At 45.4% G+C, this 16,205-nt stretch overlaps 1 protein-coding gene across 1 annotated transcript in view; it reads left to right on the forward strand.

Annotated features, from left to right (window-relative positions):
- LOC105278246 (probable G-protein coupled receptor Mth-like 1) overlaps nt 1-16,205 on the forward strand; it is a 132,262-nt gene that overhangs the window by 37,554 nt on the left and 78,503 nt on the right. Inside the window, exon 4 of the mRNA XM_011337208.3 lies at nt 14,522-14,600. Within this exon, the coding sequence (XP_011335510.1) occupies nt 14,522-14,600 (79 nt within the window). The remainder of the gene's footprint in view (nt 1-14,521; nt 14,601-16,205) is intronic.

Here is a 16,205-nt window from a genome sequence, read left to right on the forward strand (position 1 = left end):
TGGAGGCTTTAGAGGAGTCATGAGATGTTCCGCTGCATGTTTTGCTGTTGCGATTCTTGTTAGCGATATTATTGTATTTGATGAAGTATGTTCTTTGTGACATTTAGAGAGTCTGCGAATTACGATGAATGCGCGATGGCACTCTTTTTATGTGGATAAGTCTTTTAGCACGTTCCGATGGAGCCGTAGTCAATGGAAAGCGCAATTCCTATTGATCTATGAGTTTCACGTGCATCCCTAACGAAGCCTTTTCACTATTGAATAAAATTAGCATTGATAGAACGTCGTTGGGAAACGCGCAAATACTTTGTTTAGAAAGTATTGTGGAATCTCGATGGAATGGCAGAGCTCCAGGGAACTGCGATATTAGAGGCTCGCTGGAGAGTTCAAACGCGGCATGTCAGCTAACAACTTTCGATTCTTCAATTCTTAATAATTGATTGAATGGTCAAGACATATAAATGTTAAAAAAAAATTAATAAATTTCAAAACGTTATAGACATTTTATAAGCTTTTTTGTATTAGGGGTGTGATTTAGTTTTGAGAGTTTTTTTTGCTCAAAAACGCATGTATTTAAATATAATAATGAATGAATACCTTAATCAAAATATTTTCCTTCGTTTTCTATCACTTTTTCCCATCTTTCTGGCAAGAGATGGATTCCACCACGATAAAATCACTCTTCTTTTCAGTTGATCCATCCGTCGACGAATTTTCGCACTTCTTCGAAATTATGAAAGTGTGTATCCTCTAAAGCGTGTTGCATCGACCGGAACAAATAATAATCGCATGGAGCAATGTCCGGAGAATACGCGGGGTGCGGTAAGGCTTGCCATTCAAGCTCTAATAGTGTTTGTTTCACTGATAACGCAACGTCAGGTCGAGCGTTGTCACGAAGAAGAATCACTTTCCGTCGTTTACTCGCAATTGGTGGTCGTTTTTGGTCCAATGCTTGCTTCAACTTGTACAATTGGTGTCGATAACCATCAGCCGTGACAGTCTCATGCGGATTTAACAGCTCATAGTACACTATCCCACCAAATACAGAGCATTACTTTTCAACCGTGAATATTGCGTCTCGGAGTGGATGTTGATGGTTCGCCTGGATCCACCCATGATTTTCTGCGTTTCGGATTATCAAAATAGATGCACTTTTCATCCCCAGTAACAATCCGAGACAAAAGACTCTTCTTTTTTTGCCTGACGATCAACGAAATGCAAATGTTCAACCGGTTCGCAATGGCACTTTCCGATAATTCATGTCGAACCCATTTCCCTTCTTTCTGAATTTTTCCCATTTCATGTAAATGTTTGGTAACTGTTGTACGATCAACATTTAATGCTCTGGCAAGTTCTGAAGTGGATTGTGTTGGATTTTCGTGCAATAATGCTTGCAAATCTGCATTTTCAAGCTTTCTTGGTTGTCCCGAGCGTTCTTTGTCCTTCACATCAATATGACCACTTTTAAAGCGTCTAAACCAGTATTCACACGTCTTAATTGATGGGGCAGAATCACCATAAGTTTCCACAAGAATTCTATAACCGTCAGCCGCAGTTTTGTTTTGATTAAAAAACAAAAGCAACGCATGTCGAAAATGCTGTTTCGGAAGTTGCATTTTTACGATGATACAAACACGACTGTTATTGCATCTATTGCTATAATGCTACTAAATGTCATGGATAATGTCAACACTGTAAGAAACAACAGTTATCGGAAACAGCTATTGGAACAAACTGACACTACAGCCATCTGTTGCACAACCCTCAAAACTAAATTACACTCCTAATAGTTTACTTGTCGTGTAACAGAAAGTTATATAATACGTTCTTCAGAGGTGTTGCAGATCAGTGGGGAGATAAAATTCGGCGAACGCGCGTTCGGCGACTACCAACATAAGATCGACGCGACATTAATATCTTCGCGACGCGCAAAATATCACATCGAAAATATTCCACCCCTTGCTTGCCTCGCTACTTTGACTTGGTAATCGACATTTTTCTCGATACCGAAATAACGTGCGTCGCGCGCGCATACGGCGGACTGATGCGTGTGCGCCCGCGGAGCATCTGGTAGGAAATCGAACGATCTCCGAAATTGAATCAAACCAAAGCGGAAATTGCGTAATCGCGCGTTCTCCCCGCGGGACGGAGCGAGCGAGCGAGCAAGAGCAAGAGAGCGAGAAAGAGAGAGAAAGATAGAGAGCCTATCGGAACGTTTCTGCGGGCGCGTATACACATTGGGGGTAACGCCAACAAGGAGCTCCATCGGGAGAGCCCCCTTCCCTGCCCCCCGAACCCCCTGCTCATCGTGGCCGTCACCCTCATCCGTCGACCGTACCCGTCGACCAGCTATCCAGCCGGATGGAACCGGGGCCGGGATTTCGGTTTGTATTCGGGGCATGTCCGCTGACCGAACGCGTCTCGCATTCTATCCGAAATAACGCACTCTCGGGCCGAAGCGTTGTTCCGGAACGACTCCTGCCGTCCGTCCGCGCGGATGCGTACTTTGACCGCGCGCGCGATTATTACTTTTCCACTGGCCGAGTTTCCAGTCTCTCTCCTTTCTCCTCCTCCTTCTCTCTCTAAGTCTCTCTCTCTCTCTCTCTCTCTCTCTCTCTCTCTCTCTCTCTCTCTCGTAGTTTGCACACGAGCGGAATTGCATTTCCGCATGCACGCACTTGCCGGAGTCGGAGAACTCGGAGGAGTCGCTTTCCTCTTCGTGTACTGCGTTCCGACAACGTCTTTATGCTGAGGAGTAAATTTGAGTAACACGTGAAGATTTGGACGTGTGCGTGGACAACTTTATATACCATCAGACATTAATCACCGCATAAGAATGATGGAAAATAGACTCGAAATTAGTTTAAGTACGTGCGTTTGAGCACGTATTTATAACGGTCCAAGTTGGTTCGCTGGAGCTCGTCGAGAGAATCCAAATATCCGTTCTAGTTTTCTTCCGAGTTTTCCAAACAGCTTTAAATTTTACTATCGTGGATCGTTGTAAAGCGAGGGTCAGACAATGTTCCGTCATTCGGTAAAGTGCCCTTCTGCCTGTGTGGGTATCTAATTTATCCGCGGAGGGATCTTAATCCCTCGCTCGAGGCATTCTTCCGGAACAACTCTGGAACGTTGATTGTGATGTAGGTAGCCTGGCCTGGTCACTAAATTAAGAGATTTCCCAACTAAAGCTATCGTTGGATACTTGATCCGTACTTCGCTGACTTTGTCTCATGCGTTAGTCGCTTCAATAAAACAGCTACAAAAATAAACTGCCAACAGTCGTCCGTAATCACGTTGACAGATTAATTGCTCCATTATTCTTTTTAACTCGTGCACGGGGTAAAATCTTACGTATCCACAAATTCGTCGGACAACAGCTACCAATTTGACGAAGGCGCGAACACGCCTTACAAGTACGTTATTGATTAAGGTAGATCTCCCGTCTCGATATTAATGCGAGACAGCTGCGTGTCGGCGGGCTGGGTTCGCATAAAACTGATAAACGCCACGAGTCCACGTTCGCGAAACCAAGCGCCCGCTCGCGAACGATCGAGATACACCGAGCCCGAGTAGTTTTATTATTACGCGACGTGCATGATTTACAGACGTTGCACGCCTCTTGGAACAACCGGCTATTATGTAGCGGCCAGGTTTGCTTCGGGTTTGCTACACGGTAATCTTCGAAATCCGGCCAGCGTACCGTGCCGCGCCGTTCCGCTCCGCTCCGCTTTCCCGTGACGACGCGCGGAATTCCGGGCAGAATTTTTCACGAAGCGGAGAGACGGGAGCGGTACTCGCCGGTTAATAGCGCCCCGAATGTATGCGTGTACGAGCGAGCAACATTGGAAAGCGGCTTAACCCTTGAGGACCCTCGACTTGGAGCCGATCGACCGCCGACCCCGCGTCTGCTGCGTCCGCGCGCGTACATGCACGCACTGCCGGGTATGTGTGGCTGATGCTGCCACTCGCACTTGTCTCTGGAAAGCCGCTGGAATTCGTACGCCAGACGACCGGCGCGTTATTATATCTCGCGCGTTCCCTCTTTCTCTTTTTCTCTCTCTTTCTCGGTGCCACGAAAATTCGAACTTGGAAGGCCGGTCCGGCGCCTTTTGGCGCCCCGCCAGAACGACGATCCTGTGAGCCGCGGTTCCGCGTTACGCGTTACGTTGTATAATCGCACCTCGATATGTATTCCTCATCGTTACGCTTCTTGTTTTCGCCCCTTGCCTTCTTTTCCTTCTCCGCGCGGGGTTATCACTGCTCTTACGCGGGTTGATTTGCGGCAAAGAGAGGAAAGCTGACAATGTTCCTCTTGTAAGTTGTTCGACTAGCGAAACCTCCATAGTTATTTTTAGTCGGATGGGTATATGTAAAAACGGCGCTTTCTCTCATCCGCCGACCGCTCCGATGAAGGCATCGATCACTCGTCGCGCGTTTCTACGCTTGTCTTAGGCGCCATTCGCGTCATGTAGATACACAAGATATATTCGTTGTCAAGAATATGTCAGAAATTGAAACGTCTTAGCGGAAATTTATGATACTTCAGAATGTTTAAATTAGGAAACAGGTGTTTCCTAATTTATTAACAAGAAAAGTATTCAATTAGCAAACAGGTTTGTGCGATTACATAATATTCTCGAGAAATAAAAAACTTCTTTTCTCTTGTATAAAAATGCTATGTTATTCTATATTGTGAATACGTGCTTTTAACGTGTAGTTTGCGATATTTTTTATATGACACATGGTCGAGCATTTTACGAGACATCCATCGTAATCAATGTGCACACAGAAGAAAAACGACAGCCGCGTCCGCGGAAACCACGTATATTCCCAACCACCACTTAATTTCCCCATTACAACCCGTGGAAACCCGCAGTGATGCCCTGCAAGTTTCGTCCCCGAGCGCGGCAAGTTTCCGATATGAATTTTTTAGGACGCTCGCTAATTGACGTCTCGGGAGTCGCCGTCGTTTGTTCACCCTGTCCCTCTTCCGCAACAACGGGTCGCGTCGACGGGAACGTCCGTTAATTCCCCGCAGGTCGGCCCGACGCCGGTCGTCACGACGCCGGCTCGCAACGACGGCGGCTTCTCGCGCAATCTCGTAGCGCGGCGAGAAAAAAGACGACTATCGAAATTCTCTCGTTGTCCTGAAAATTAATTACGGAATGTCGGCTCGCCGGTAGGGGCGGGCGACTGCTTATTTCCCAGGTAATTCGTCACGCGGCCGTTTAGCGGGGGTGGAACTGGCAGGGGTGTGTTGAGGGTGGAATCGGTCGACGCGCACCCCGCGTCCGGCTACTTCAGCCACCCGCCAACTCCGCCGACGTCATCCACCAGCAATTTCAGCAATACTCGAGACACATTGTCGGTCCTTGTGTAGCCAAGGTGCGCGCGCGCGCGTTAACGCGTAATGCTTTGACGAGACGACGTACAAGTGGAGGTGCCTCGAGTGGCAACCACGAGTCTCTCCATCGCTCAGTCGATTTGTACTTGCGTCCGTTTCTGTCTCCTCCTCTTCTCCGTCGCGTTCGCTTTCCACGCTCTGATTGGCCTCCGCTCGTTACGTCTAAATATAACAGAATTCTGCCGGTTCGATTCGCCGATTGTGCTCGCGCGCGCGTTACGGCGCAACGACGAGCGACGACGGGGATGAAGAGTCTCGAGTCGGGAACGGCGGGAACGATCCCGAGCGGGGTTGCAGCTGTGCTTGTGAAAGGTTGTCTAGAGAGGGTAATCTGCGAAAGAATCGCGGATAAAGGGTATCCTGGAGATAAACGCCACTCCCCGAGGTAAAGTGGCCGCAATAAACTCCCCATTTTTAGCGGCGAGCCTAATCCGCTAATCTATACTGCGGCTCGTCTAAAGCGTAACGATCTTTCGCGGATACACAAATAAGGAGTTAAATGCTTTTATCACAAATTCAACAAAAAATATGATTTTATAAGCACATACAAGGTAATAAACAAGTTAAATCACTTTCTCGTTAAGTTCCGTCCCCTTAAATATGCAATTTAGGAAACCAATTAGCTTTCGATAAAGAGCGTTTACGGTGATTCCGAACGAGGGAGTAAATTATTCATCAATGGGAAAACTCTCCCTCTCTCACGCGGTAATTCGAAGTGGCGCGCCCGCGCGACTTGGCTCCCCGCTGCTTTGATTATGTCACCCACCATAAAAGTCGTTCCCCCGTGGCATCGCGCGGCGGATAGAGCCCGCTCTCCTCGGGATCTCTGGGCGGAAATAAAAATATCTATTTTACTGCCGGCGACGTGGCCAGGGCCGATCCGCTGGGTCGAGTCGTTGGATGGCATTGTGTCGCGAATTCGTACTGGGCGGTCTTCACGAGCGCGCGCGCGTGTTCCACAGAAACGACGCACGAAGGGACACTCGGGATATATTTAAACGCACTACGAAAGAGAGAGCTGATTCACCACGCGATTTCATTAGTGCACGGGTACACGCTCGGTCTATTTCGTGCGAATCGCTCGCCGGGAAGCCGAGCGCGACCTCCGGATATGGACCACACGATAGCTAGTTCTCGATTCAATTCATCAAATCAAATTAATATAACAGACAGGTTATATAGGTTACTGCATGTAATTATATTTAAGATTCTCTTGATCTCCCCTCCTCTGTCTGAATACGACAGGTAATACGATATTGCATCGAAATCGAGTCGCGTCGCTGCCGTGCGGAAATCTGAAATTAATTTCGAATCCCGCGGACAATTGCCGCGTGATTTTTTATGCCGAAGCTACGCAATTGCGTGAACTGCTAGCGGGCGAAGGTTCAAAGAGATCGAACAGGTGCCGACGTTGTCCGGCATTTGCATATCTCCATCTCCTGCAAGCGACGATTGACTAACAATGCAGCGCGCGGCTCTGACGGACACGCTTGTTGCGGAGGCGTACGGCCCATTGCCGCCTTTATTGTTCGGCCTTTATCTTTGCGGCCGCCATGAGCGCGGGCATTGATTGCGAGCGAGAACGAAATACCGTTCTCCTTGTAAATTAGGGCGGATCGGGCAAAGGCAGAGAGCACTGCTATTTGTTTTCTCTCTGCACTCTGGTTGCATACAGTGCGCGCCGACTATTCTGCACGTATGCCAAAGCGCATTCCTTTCGGCGGCAAACAGGCGCAACAACTCGCGTCGCGTTTCACCGCTCGCAGAAATAACTACTTTGTTACCCGCTCCTGATTCTTGGCGCAAGAAAAAAAATCAAGAAAATGGTACAGCCCGATTAAATCTTGGCCGTAGGCAACGTTGCGCCACGCACGCGCGCGCTACGTAATCCAGCAGTTCGCCGACGAATTCCTCCTCTCGTCGAGGCGATCCGTTCGTTAGATGTGTGTGTTTTATCGTGCAGAATAACACACGTCAGATATTAATCGCTGTTTTCGTGATCTCATTCGGATGGAAGTCCCTTCTGTGATTTACGATTCTCGATTCTCGTCGCGAACGTAATATCCATAATTTATTTATGGAGAAACATCGACAATTTTATGACGATTGAAATATCAATGTGCATTAATTCGAGAGACACCGTTTGTCAGTCGGACGTATCATTATCATTTCGGCAAATCGCTCCAACAAACACAAAATTTCCACGGAACGCGATTTTTCCGCGTACTTACGTACCGTCGCGAATGCATCACGCAGCGGTCCATAAAATTCTAATTGCAATTATGCGCGCGATTTTTCCAGCGCGCGCGTACCGTATTTTCGCGGTCAGCGAATAGTAGTCACGTTTGCACTCGCCGCGCCGAACGGATTTATGCCAGGTCATACATTCGCGAATTCAAGTCGCGTGATACGTCAGTTTTATTGCGTGCTTGATTAAATCGGTTTACGTTTGGGCGCCGTATTTAGCAGCGATTCACGATCACGCGATATTTCGAAACGGTAGTCATTCCGCCGGTGGCGTTTTACGCAGCCGTCGTATCGCATGGCGGGAGTGAGAGAGGATCGCGGTTGCAGCCGGGATCGATGATAATTATTAATGTTGTAACGAATCGCCCGCGCCGTCCGATAACGCGCGTCATAGATCATACGTACTGTATATTCCAACTTCACCCGCTTCATCCTGTCCCCTTTTCGCTCGTTTGCTCACATCTCGTTTCCAACCCCTGTACTCGATGATTATTATTTATCAGCCTCTCATGTGTCGTCACCGCTTTCTGAACAGGCGATTCGGCGCGAAATTTCCCTCCAATTTGTAATAACAATGAATTTGAAAAAATCTATCATGCAGATGTCAAAAATATAACAAGTTGTGCGGTGCAGTTTAAAAAAGTGTAGGCTACATTTTTATAAGGATTCAAATATTTTAAATTTATTTAATCGCTTTTTCCGTGCACATATACCGAGAGAGATGCGCACTGATACGCGACTTTAAAAAAAAATATATAAATTTCAAATGCAGTTCGTTTGCATTTTGTTCTTGTTCGGGACTGTCCTTTATTTCGTTATACTACGTGCTACATTTATCCGCCTGGTTTATTCATTCCCGTTTTCCCGTTTCCGCTTTTGAATCCTCGTTTTCCATCATTATATACCAGTCCTTTTTTATTACAGCTAATTTTGAGCCTCGTAATTTTCATGTGCATGCTTCCGTTTTCGAGATGTTACGTGTATCTCGTATATCGTAAATTAGTAAAAGATTGAAACAGCAAAGCCATGAAAGTACCGCGCGATACAGTGTAAAGGAGTTTAAGGTAGAAATCCGTAGCATCACTAAATGGTTCTCTCAAGTAATCCCTGGCTGCAGGCTTTAATAATTCTGCTTATTCGCAAAGTGCAGTAATGCCGCGTGTTACTGTGCTCGGGTTTACCGTAGAAACGAAATAATACTTTCAAATTGTTCCCCCGCGTTTTCAGGATTTAATGAGCGGATCCTTTTTAATTTTCAGAGCGCGCCCGATGTGATTAATGTTGCAACATATTGTTTAGCAACATCAAACATCACGAATCATAAAGCGCCACTACATGTTTTAAATTCATCGCTCCTTTCTTTCGCGTTCGTCCGCGTTTTTCCGTTTTCCATAACTATTTATCAGCCACCCGTCCATCGTCATCGCCGCCTCCACCGCTTTCTGACCCGACGAATAATTCTTCTTCATTTTCGAATGGTTTTTGGCGCGAACGACACGGTCGTTCGCCACCGGCGTTACTCCTACGGAATTATCAGCGTTACGCAGCGCCCCAACAAAACTACCCGATGGCGCCGCGTAAATCACGAGACGAGCTCTCCCTTGCACTCCAAAAAGAGATATCCGCCTCGTAGATAGGCGATCGTGATCGATCAACATCGCATCGTCATTAATTCCACAGAAATAACGTCGCTTCGTACATATGTGCAATGATGTAATCCGAATTGAAATAAAATCGAATAATTAATTTACCGGTGCTGCGATGTTCGAATCTTTTGCTGAAATCGATCGCGAAAGCGTACTTCCGTCGTCGTTTCTTTCGCGTTAGCGTTAATCAAGGTGTACTTCCCGAGCGGATTTATCCATCTCGTCGCGAGTTCCTCGCGCATTTAGTTTCCCCGTTGACCGATCGCACATCCCTCGGGGCTGTCGCCAACTTTCGTAATTCATTAAGCGTGTAATGTCGTTCGCGCGCGGTCCTAACGCGCGGCCGGCGAAAGGGTCGGCTCCGCGACACGCGTCGGGTCTAATTCTAACCCTGTGTTAAATTAAGGCGGTGTGTAATAAAACTAGTGCGATCCAATTATGGGAGGAGCGACGATGCGACGTTTCGTGGTGTTTAACTTAAATGAGCGCCGCTAAGGCCGCGTAATGCCGGTGCATTAGCGTCACTTTCTCTCTTTGCGTGGCGTTGATTTAGAGAGAGGAGTCTTTCCCTCTCCTCGTCCAGGTTCTCTCATTGCGTGAGAATCCCTCAAACGACTCATACGATGGTCCACCTCGCTTTATGAATCCAACAGCTGCGTCTACAACTCGCAACGGTCTCGCCTCACGAAGATGCATGTGACGTAGATTTAAATAAATACATATATCATACTTGAGATATGTTGTCACTGATACAGGGTGCTTTATTATTCAGCTTGTTCATGGATATTTTTTTACTTCGTCTACATCAAAAGTTTCGTAATAAATATATAATAATAAAATTACAGGTAACATATAATCTGGTATAGAGTATCTGTCATTTCTTTAAATTTGTATTATACTAAAAAGTTCAAACAGATTTGATATTCGTCTCATCATTATGGAACGAATTTATGGAACGGTGTTACGGCGATACTTAATTATAGATGGGTGTGCAAATTAAAATAAGTATACGTTTACTCTTTCGTATCGCGTTACAAAGTCGACAAAGAACGCGCAGCAATAATGTTAGCACATGCACCCGCCCAACGAGGGGGTGTCATCCCTCAGGGCAATTAGATGTGCTCTCTGGGAAAGAAAAAGATAAACGACGGGTCAACCCGCGCAATCTAATTTCGACCCCATGCAAATCGAGGCGCCCTTAACTGGCTGACGTTTCAACCCTTGACACTCACCCCTGGTGGTGCCATAGGGTTGTACACGTAACGCCGCGGTACTACCTCCTTCGACTTGGTACAACGTGACTTAAATTAACCCCAGCTGCTTCGCACGCTTCACCTTCCCCCCTTCTTCTCGTCACTCCTCGCTGTCTCGCCGTGCTTCGCGCAATCTAACAACCAATTTTGACGAAAGGTCTTTCACTGTAGAACTCACTAACCAGAAAATAAACTTCATTTATAAGGAGCACTTGCTCCTACGAATATAACAGTTCGTTTCTCGCCTGAAGTGCGCGAGTTTCAAAGAAGTGAAGTTTCTGCGATCACAGACAGGGAATCTGGCATCTTTTATATCTCGAAGCGTCTTGCGTAATGCGCGGACAGTCGTCTATTGAAATATCTATACTGGACGAATAAAACAAAACAATCGTCTATGTAATCGAGATAATTGCCTGTATTGAAATATCTATTGAAATCTATTGAAATCTATTGTAACATTGTTATCGTTCAGCGAAAATAAAAATGCTTTGTTCGAACGCATCCCCATGGCTTCTCGACATGTTACATTTTTTCCACAAAAAGTGATATGTTTGTGATTTGCAACATGGAGAACATTCTCCCGGAAGATACCTCCTCGTTCTCCATCGTTCTCCGTTTCTCGGAGTGCAACTGCTAGCGCGGGGATCGTCTTTTTACCTAGCTATCTCCTCCTCGTGTCTCCCATTGCTGTTCGCGACTCGCATAAATCATGATGAATGAGAAAACAAGCAGCGCGCGTCGTACTTCAAAACATCCTCTGCTCTGTGGCGGTGCACCTACCCCTTCCATGCATCTTTCTCTATCCCCGTGCCTGCCTCTCGAGTCCCCCCGGTACTAATTCCAACAAAAGGACCTTTTCTGCACACGGTGGGCCCTACCGGGCGTGGAAAATGGAAAACACATCGCACAAACACGGACCGCCCCCGCCGTCCGAAACACGTTGCCGGCTGGATTTTGCCGATGAAGGGTGGTGGTAGTGGTCCTCGTGGGGTGAAATACCGGAATGGTTCACCCTATCCTGCTTGCTCTCCCTTTCTCTCTCTCTCTTTCTTTCTCTCGACTCTGTCTCTTTCCCTCTCCCCCTGTCTCCCGAGCCGAGTGCGGCTTGACGAGGGTGGATGATAGTGTGGCGATTCACGGATGAATGTCGCCCGAGTTATAATTGCAACGAGCCGTAATTAGTTTTGGAAATTTAATTATTTCCGGGCTGCGCGATAAATGCCGCGGGCCGTTGTCGTCCCGCACGGTTAAAAGCCCGCCGGCGAAGAATTATTTGACGATTTCACCGCGTAACGTACGCGTTAATCTCACTCTTCCACGGCTGATTTCGGCACCGTCGGGACGGCAGATCCCCCGTAATTGCGAATCGTTAATCCGTGTTTCACCGAATGGACGCTGCATTTTAGTTACTGGCTCTCTAACTGACGTTCCGCCGACGTTACCAAAGGTAATTTCTCCGGGATTTCGCCAAATACAAGTTTATCGTTCCTCGCGCGCACATACGAAGAGGCGCCTTTTGTTCAATAATCTACCTTCTTGATATGGCCATTTTCTGGTGTGTCTGGAGAACATTACAATGTAAATGTTCCACTCATATCAGATATGTATATAAATCAACCCATGGTCTGCTTAATATTAGCATAATTATTGAGACTCAGTTTGACGTTTGCATATAAATGCAAACGCTTTGTTTATTATCGAACAAGCGAGTCTTTTATTCGAGTCTCAAGCACTCGAGTCGCAATTCGGCGCCGTCTCGTCTGTCGCTAATCGCCGGGACACAGAATCAATCTTTAAAATCGTAATTCTCTCGCAACGCATATCGCCCGAAGGCTGCTCTCTCCATTAGCGATATGAATTTTTCCATTGCACACATGGCGCCGCGTCGATGCGCAAAGTAAAAGTTAATCGAGTCCTCCCCGCGCGTGGCGGCGGCACGCGGTCGGATATGTTTACATTACGATTTATCTCTCGGTCGGTCGCCATTTCCGTTAGGATAATTACAGCTGAATAGAGAGTTGATTAAGCGATAGATACGCGATGAGTCACTCCACGCTATTATTCATATTCTTCTTTTTTTACGCGCGAGGAGCTCTAATTGCGCGCGTTTATCCCGACGCGCGAGCGTAATTCACGACTCGCAAGCCGAGTGAATGCAAGGAACTCGCTTAGTTACAACAGTTCCTTTTTCACGCGTCATGCTCTTCGACTTCGATTCTTGAGTGCGCGCGATTACGTGGCGATATTGCGAAATAAAAAGTACCGATAAACAATAATTGATCGCGCAACGAATTAAGCGTTGCCTCTACTTTCCTTCAATCGTGAGCGTGTAGAACTCATTACGGTTGTACATATCGTCGAATTGAATCTATGCACGTCGAATACCTACAAAACTATCTACAAAAAAAGCGCAGGTATCTGCGTGATTCATGACGCGAGCTTATTTTTTGCAATTGTTTTCAGGATTTTGTCATGTCGCGCAGTGACGATGGAATAAAAATACTCGCGCGCCCGCAATACCGGCACGCGTGTTTTGTTATAAACGATAGCAATACCATGAATGCTTTACGTTTCGTGAAATGCGCTGCACGTGCAATTAAACATTGATAGATTAAATGCTTTGATTGCCGTGCGGTAGATAATGTAACCATCACAGTCGGACTTGTTCTACTTGCGATATCAATTCCGGTTTGCGCACCCGATGTGTCAATGACATACATTCGGTTGCGCATTCATCCGCGCTTATTAAAAACGAAGTGCCCATTTGCAAAAGAACGCTGGCGGCAGGAATGCACGAGGCGGCCGCGTGCATTTGTTACTGCCACCATTATGTATGGCTATCGATTGCGTTTTTAGGAATTAATCTCCGCGCTCTCATCGCCGGCCCTGTGTTGCTCATTGTTCCGAATTCTAAGGGTAAACGCGCGACGATATTAAAAATTTACCAATACGAGCCACGCAAATATTGGAACGATATTTCATTCCTCTCGCTACGTCGAATTTCTCTGCCGCCACCATGTTTTTGTAATTTACCATATTTCTGGACTTTTATGCGGTATAACATAACACGTGGTGCGCATTTTATCATTATACGTCTGATTTAAATTATTAAAAGAAGCCATCAGAAACCAGAAAAGAGAGAAATGAACAGATTCCGATATTTGTAGAAGAAAATTGTTTATTTCTTCATCTCTCTTAGAATAATATCAAAGTTTCGTTTTACTTTGTTGAAATATATTTCCATGGAACAGAATATTGTTTTAGTGTGCGCGACGAAAAATTATTACGCCATGTAACTTTCGTCTTCATTAGAGCCGCGCGCGCGGTTTCTCGGGCTGAATGCAAGCGACACTCAAAAATTTATAGACATCACCAGTCGCACCCTCTTGGCGACTTTTCAAACGGATCCTCACAAAAGCCGGCCCCCCCGAAGTTTTGCCTTGGTTCTTCGCTTGCGTGTCGCACCCTCCGAGTTCACTCTTCCCCGTTTACTACCACGGTTTATGAATCTTTTAAGAACGCATCGGAGTATAGAAACGATGCGTCGTCGGCACGGTCTTTTGTTCGACGGGCTCGTTTACCCGTTACAAAGTGTCGGGAATCTGATAAGAGCTGAGATAAATGATTAAAGAGGGATAGACTTTCTAGATGAGATTAAAATATTGTCAAACTTTGTCATCGCTACGTACGCTAATACAAGACATTTCGCAGCGAAAAGTTTCCACTTTTCACAAAGAAATTAGTATTATTAAATCTTTGCGCACTTGAAAGATACATATACCGGTTTATTATTATCATGTTTATAAAATTTAGCAAGATTTGCAGCTAACGAAATAAAGCTTCTAGAGAATGTATACAGATCATTGTTTCCCTTTAGAGTTACATGCTTACAACTACTAAAGCTTCTAGAGTATTAAAACATAAAAGTTTGCAAAGTTGTTTATAACGAAGTTTGTTCCGTTGTGTTTCAGCGATCATGGCGCACTTTTTCTTCCTGGCTGCCTTCTTTTGGCTGAATACGATGTGCTTCAACATCTGGTGGACATTCAGGTGAGTCACAAGACGCTACTTAATTTTTCGGATTTCTTAGGGTCGTCAGTCCTTTATTCGATCCGTAACAAATGTGCTTTAAAATGAACTAATGATGATAAATGATAAATAGTTCCGACAATTTTACGAGACGGTACATAAGCTATCTGTTAAGGTGTCCTTATTGGATGACAAAGGACTTTCATGAAGTTTCCAACATTTTTTAAAAGAATCGTCAGGCAAAATCCTTTACGAAAAGGATCCCGGAAATTTCGAACGCATCATCACACACATTGGATGCTTCAGAGAGTCGTACAATTACGCCGGTGCTCGGTTCTCCGGGAATTTGCGGAATGCCTGTCATGCTGCGCCACGTTATTGATGAAACTCTTAAAGAAACAAAACCCATCCGGAGACTCGGTACAAACATTCCAATCGCCGATTCAGTTGCATAATAGATGGTCGATCGTTGCCAAAGGTGAATTGCGTTCACTGGCGAGTTCGTGATAAAGCGTAACGGTAACTTAAACGCGTATCGCAGTATCCTATTCTCTCTTCTCCGATTAAAGGAATTCCGAATTATCGCGCGAGATCATCGAAGCAGGGTCATCGAGCCGCCGGAAATCTTGGAGGAACGAGATAAACGTTTATCGCGCACCTCGTAAACGGATAACGCGACTTCATATCTGTGTCTATCGATTTGGACTGGTTTAGCTAGAAAGAGCGTCGCATTCAATTCCTAGAATAATAAAACGTCTAATTATCTCGTCGAATATCGATTCGCGCACGCGGGGTAATGGCGGAATAAACCCTAATTAATGTGTCGCCTCATTACGGTCCAAAATAATTATACAATGCGGATAAATCGTCTGTACGCAAGCAAATTATTATAATAATTGAGCTAAATTTCAGACAAGCCGCGTGTTCGTTTCTTGCCCGCGGCTCGTTGCGGCTAATTAAAGTCCATTCACCCATACGTAATTAAAAAGTGCTTGCAAATCGTGCGCGAGAGCGTACAAATCGCAAATTGTACCTTCGCTCGTTGATCTCATCGTTCGCTCATAATTGTTTGAGTTGGCGCACGGTACAGGTCATGAAATCTTTTTTTACATCTAGCGATATTCGACATTAAAAGTGAAGAGCTCTTCGCGAACTGTTAACCATGTAATAAGCCTTCATTTTATTCAGTAAATTATAATTACGATGTTTTTATACATCATTATCTTGTACCGCTATAAAAATATCTGTATCATAACGTATCCTGAGTTATACAGGGTGTCCCTGGTTTTAACCGACAAACTGCGGGAGCATATTCTACTAGTGGAAATAAGAAAAAATTCTTATATCGAGTTTGCTTAGAAATGCTTTATTACAAAGTTATAAACCAATATTGAAAAGAAATATGAGATAAGTAACAACGGAACATAGTGTAGAATTTGGAAGGTCGAAGATGTTTATGTTATGTGTATTCACATGTATTCATGTTCACTATGTTGAAACGATTCAGTATGATTGTTACTTTCACAACAGTAGCTGTTAGATTTCAATCGTCGTGTGAACTAGCAATTACTATCAGAATGCCAAAAGTGTTTTCAAATGAGGAATACACTGATATTCATTTCGTGT

The sequence above is a fragment of the Ooceraea biroi genome, chromosome 10, assembly GCF_003672135.1.
Source record: "Ooceraea biroi isolate clonal line C1 chromosome 10, Obir_v5.4, whole genome shotgun sequence".
Classification (NCBI taxonomy): Eukaryota; Metazoa; Arthropoda; class Insecta; order Hymenoptera; family Formicidae; genus Ooceraea; species Ooceraea biroi.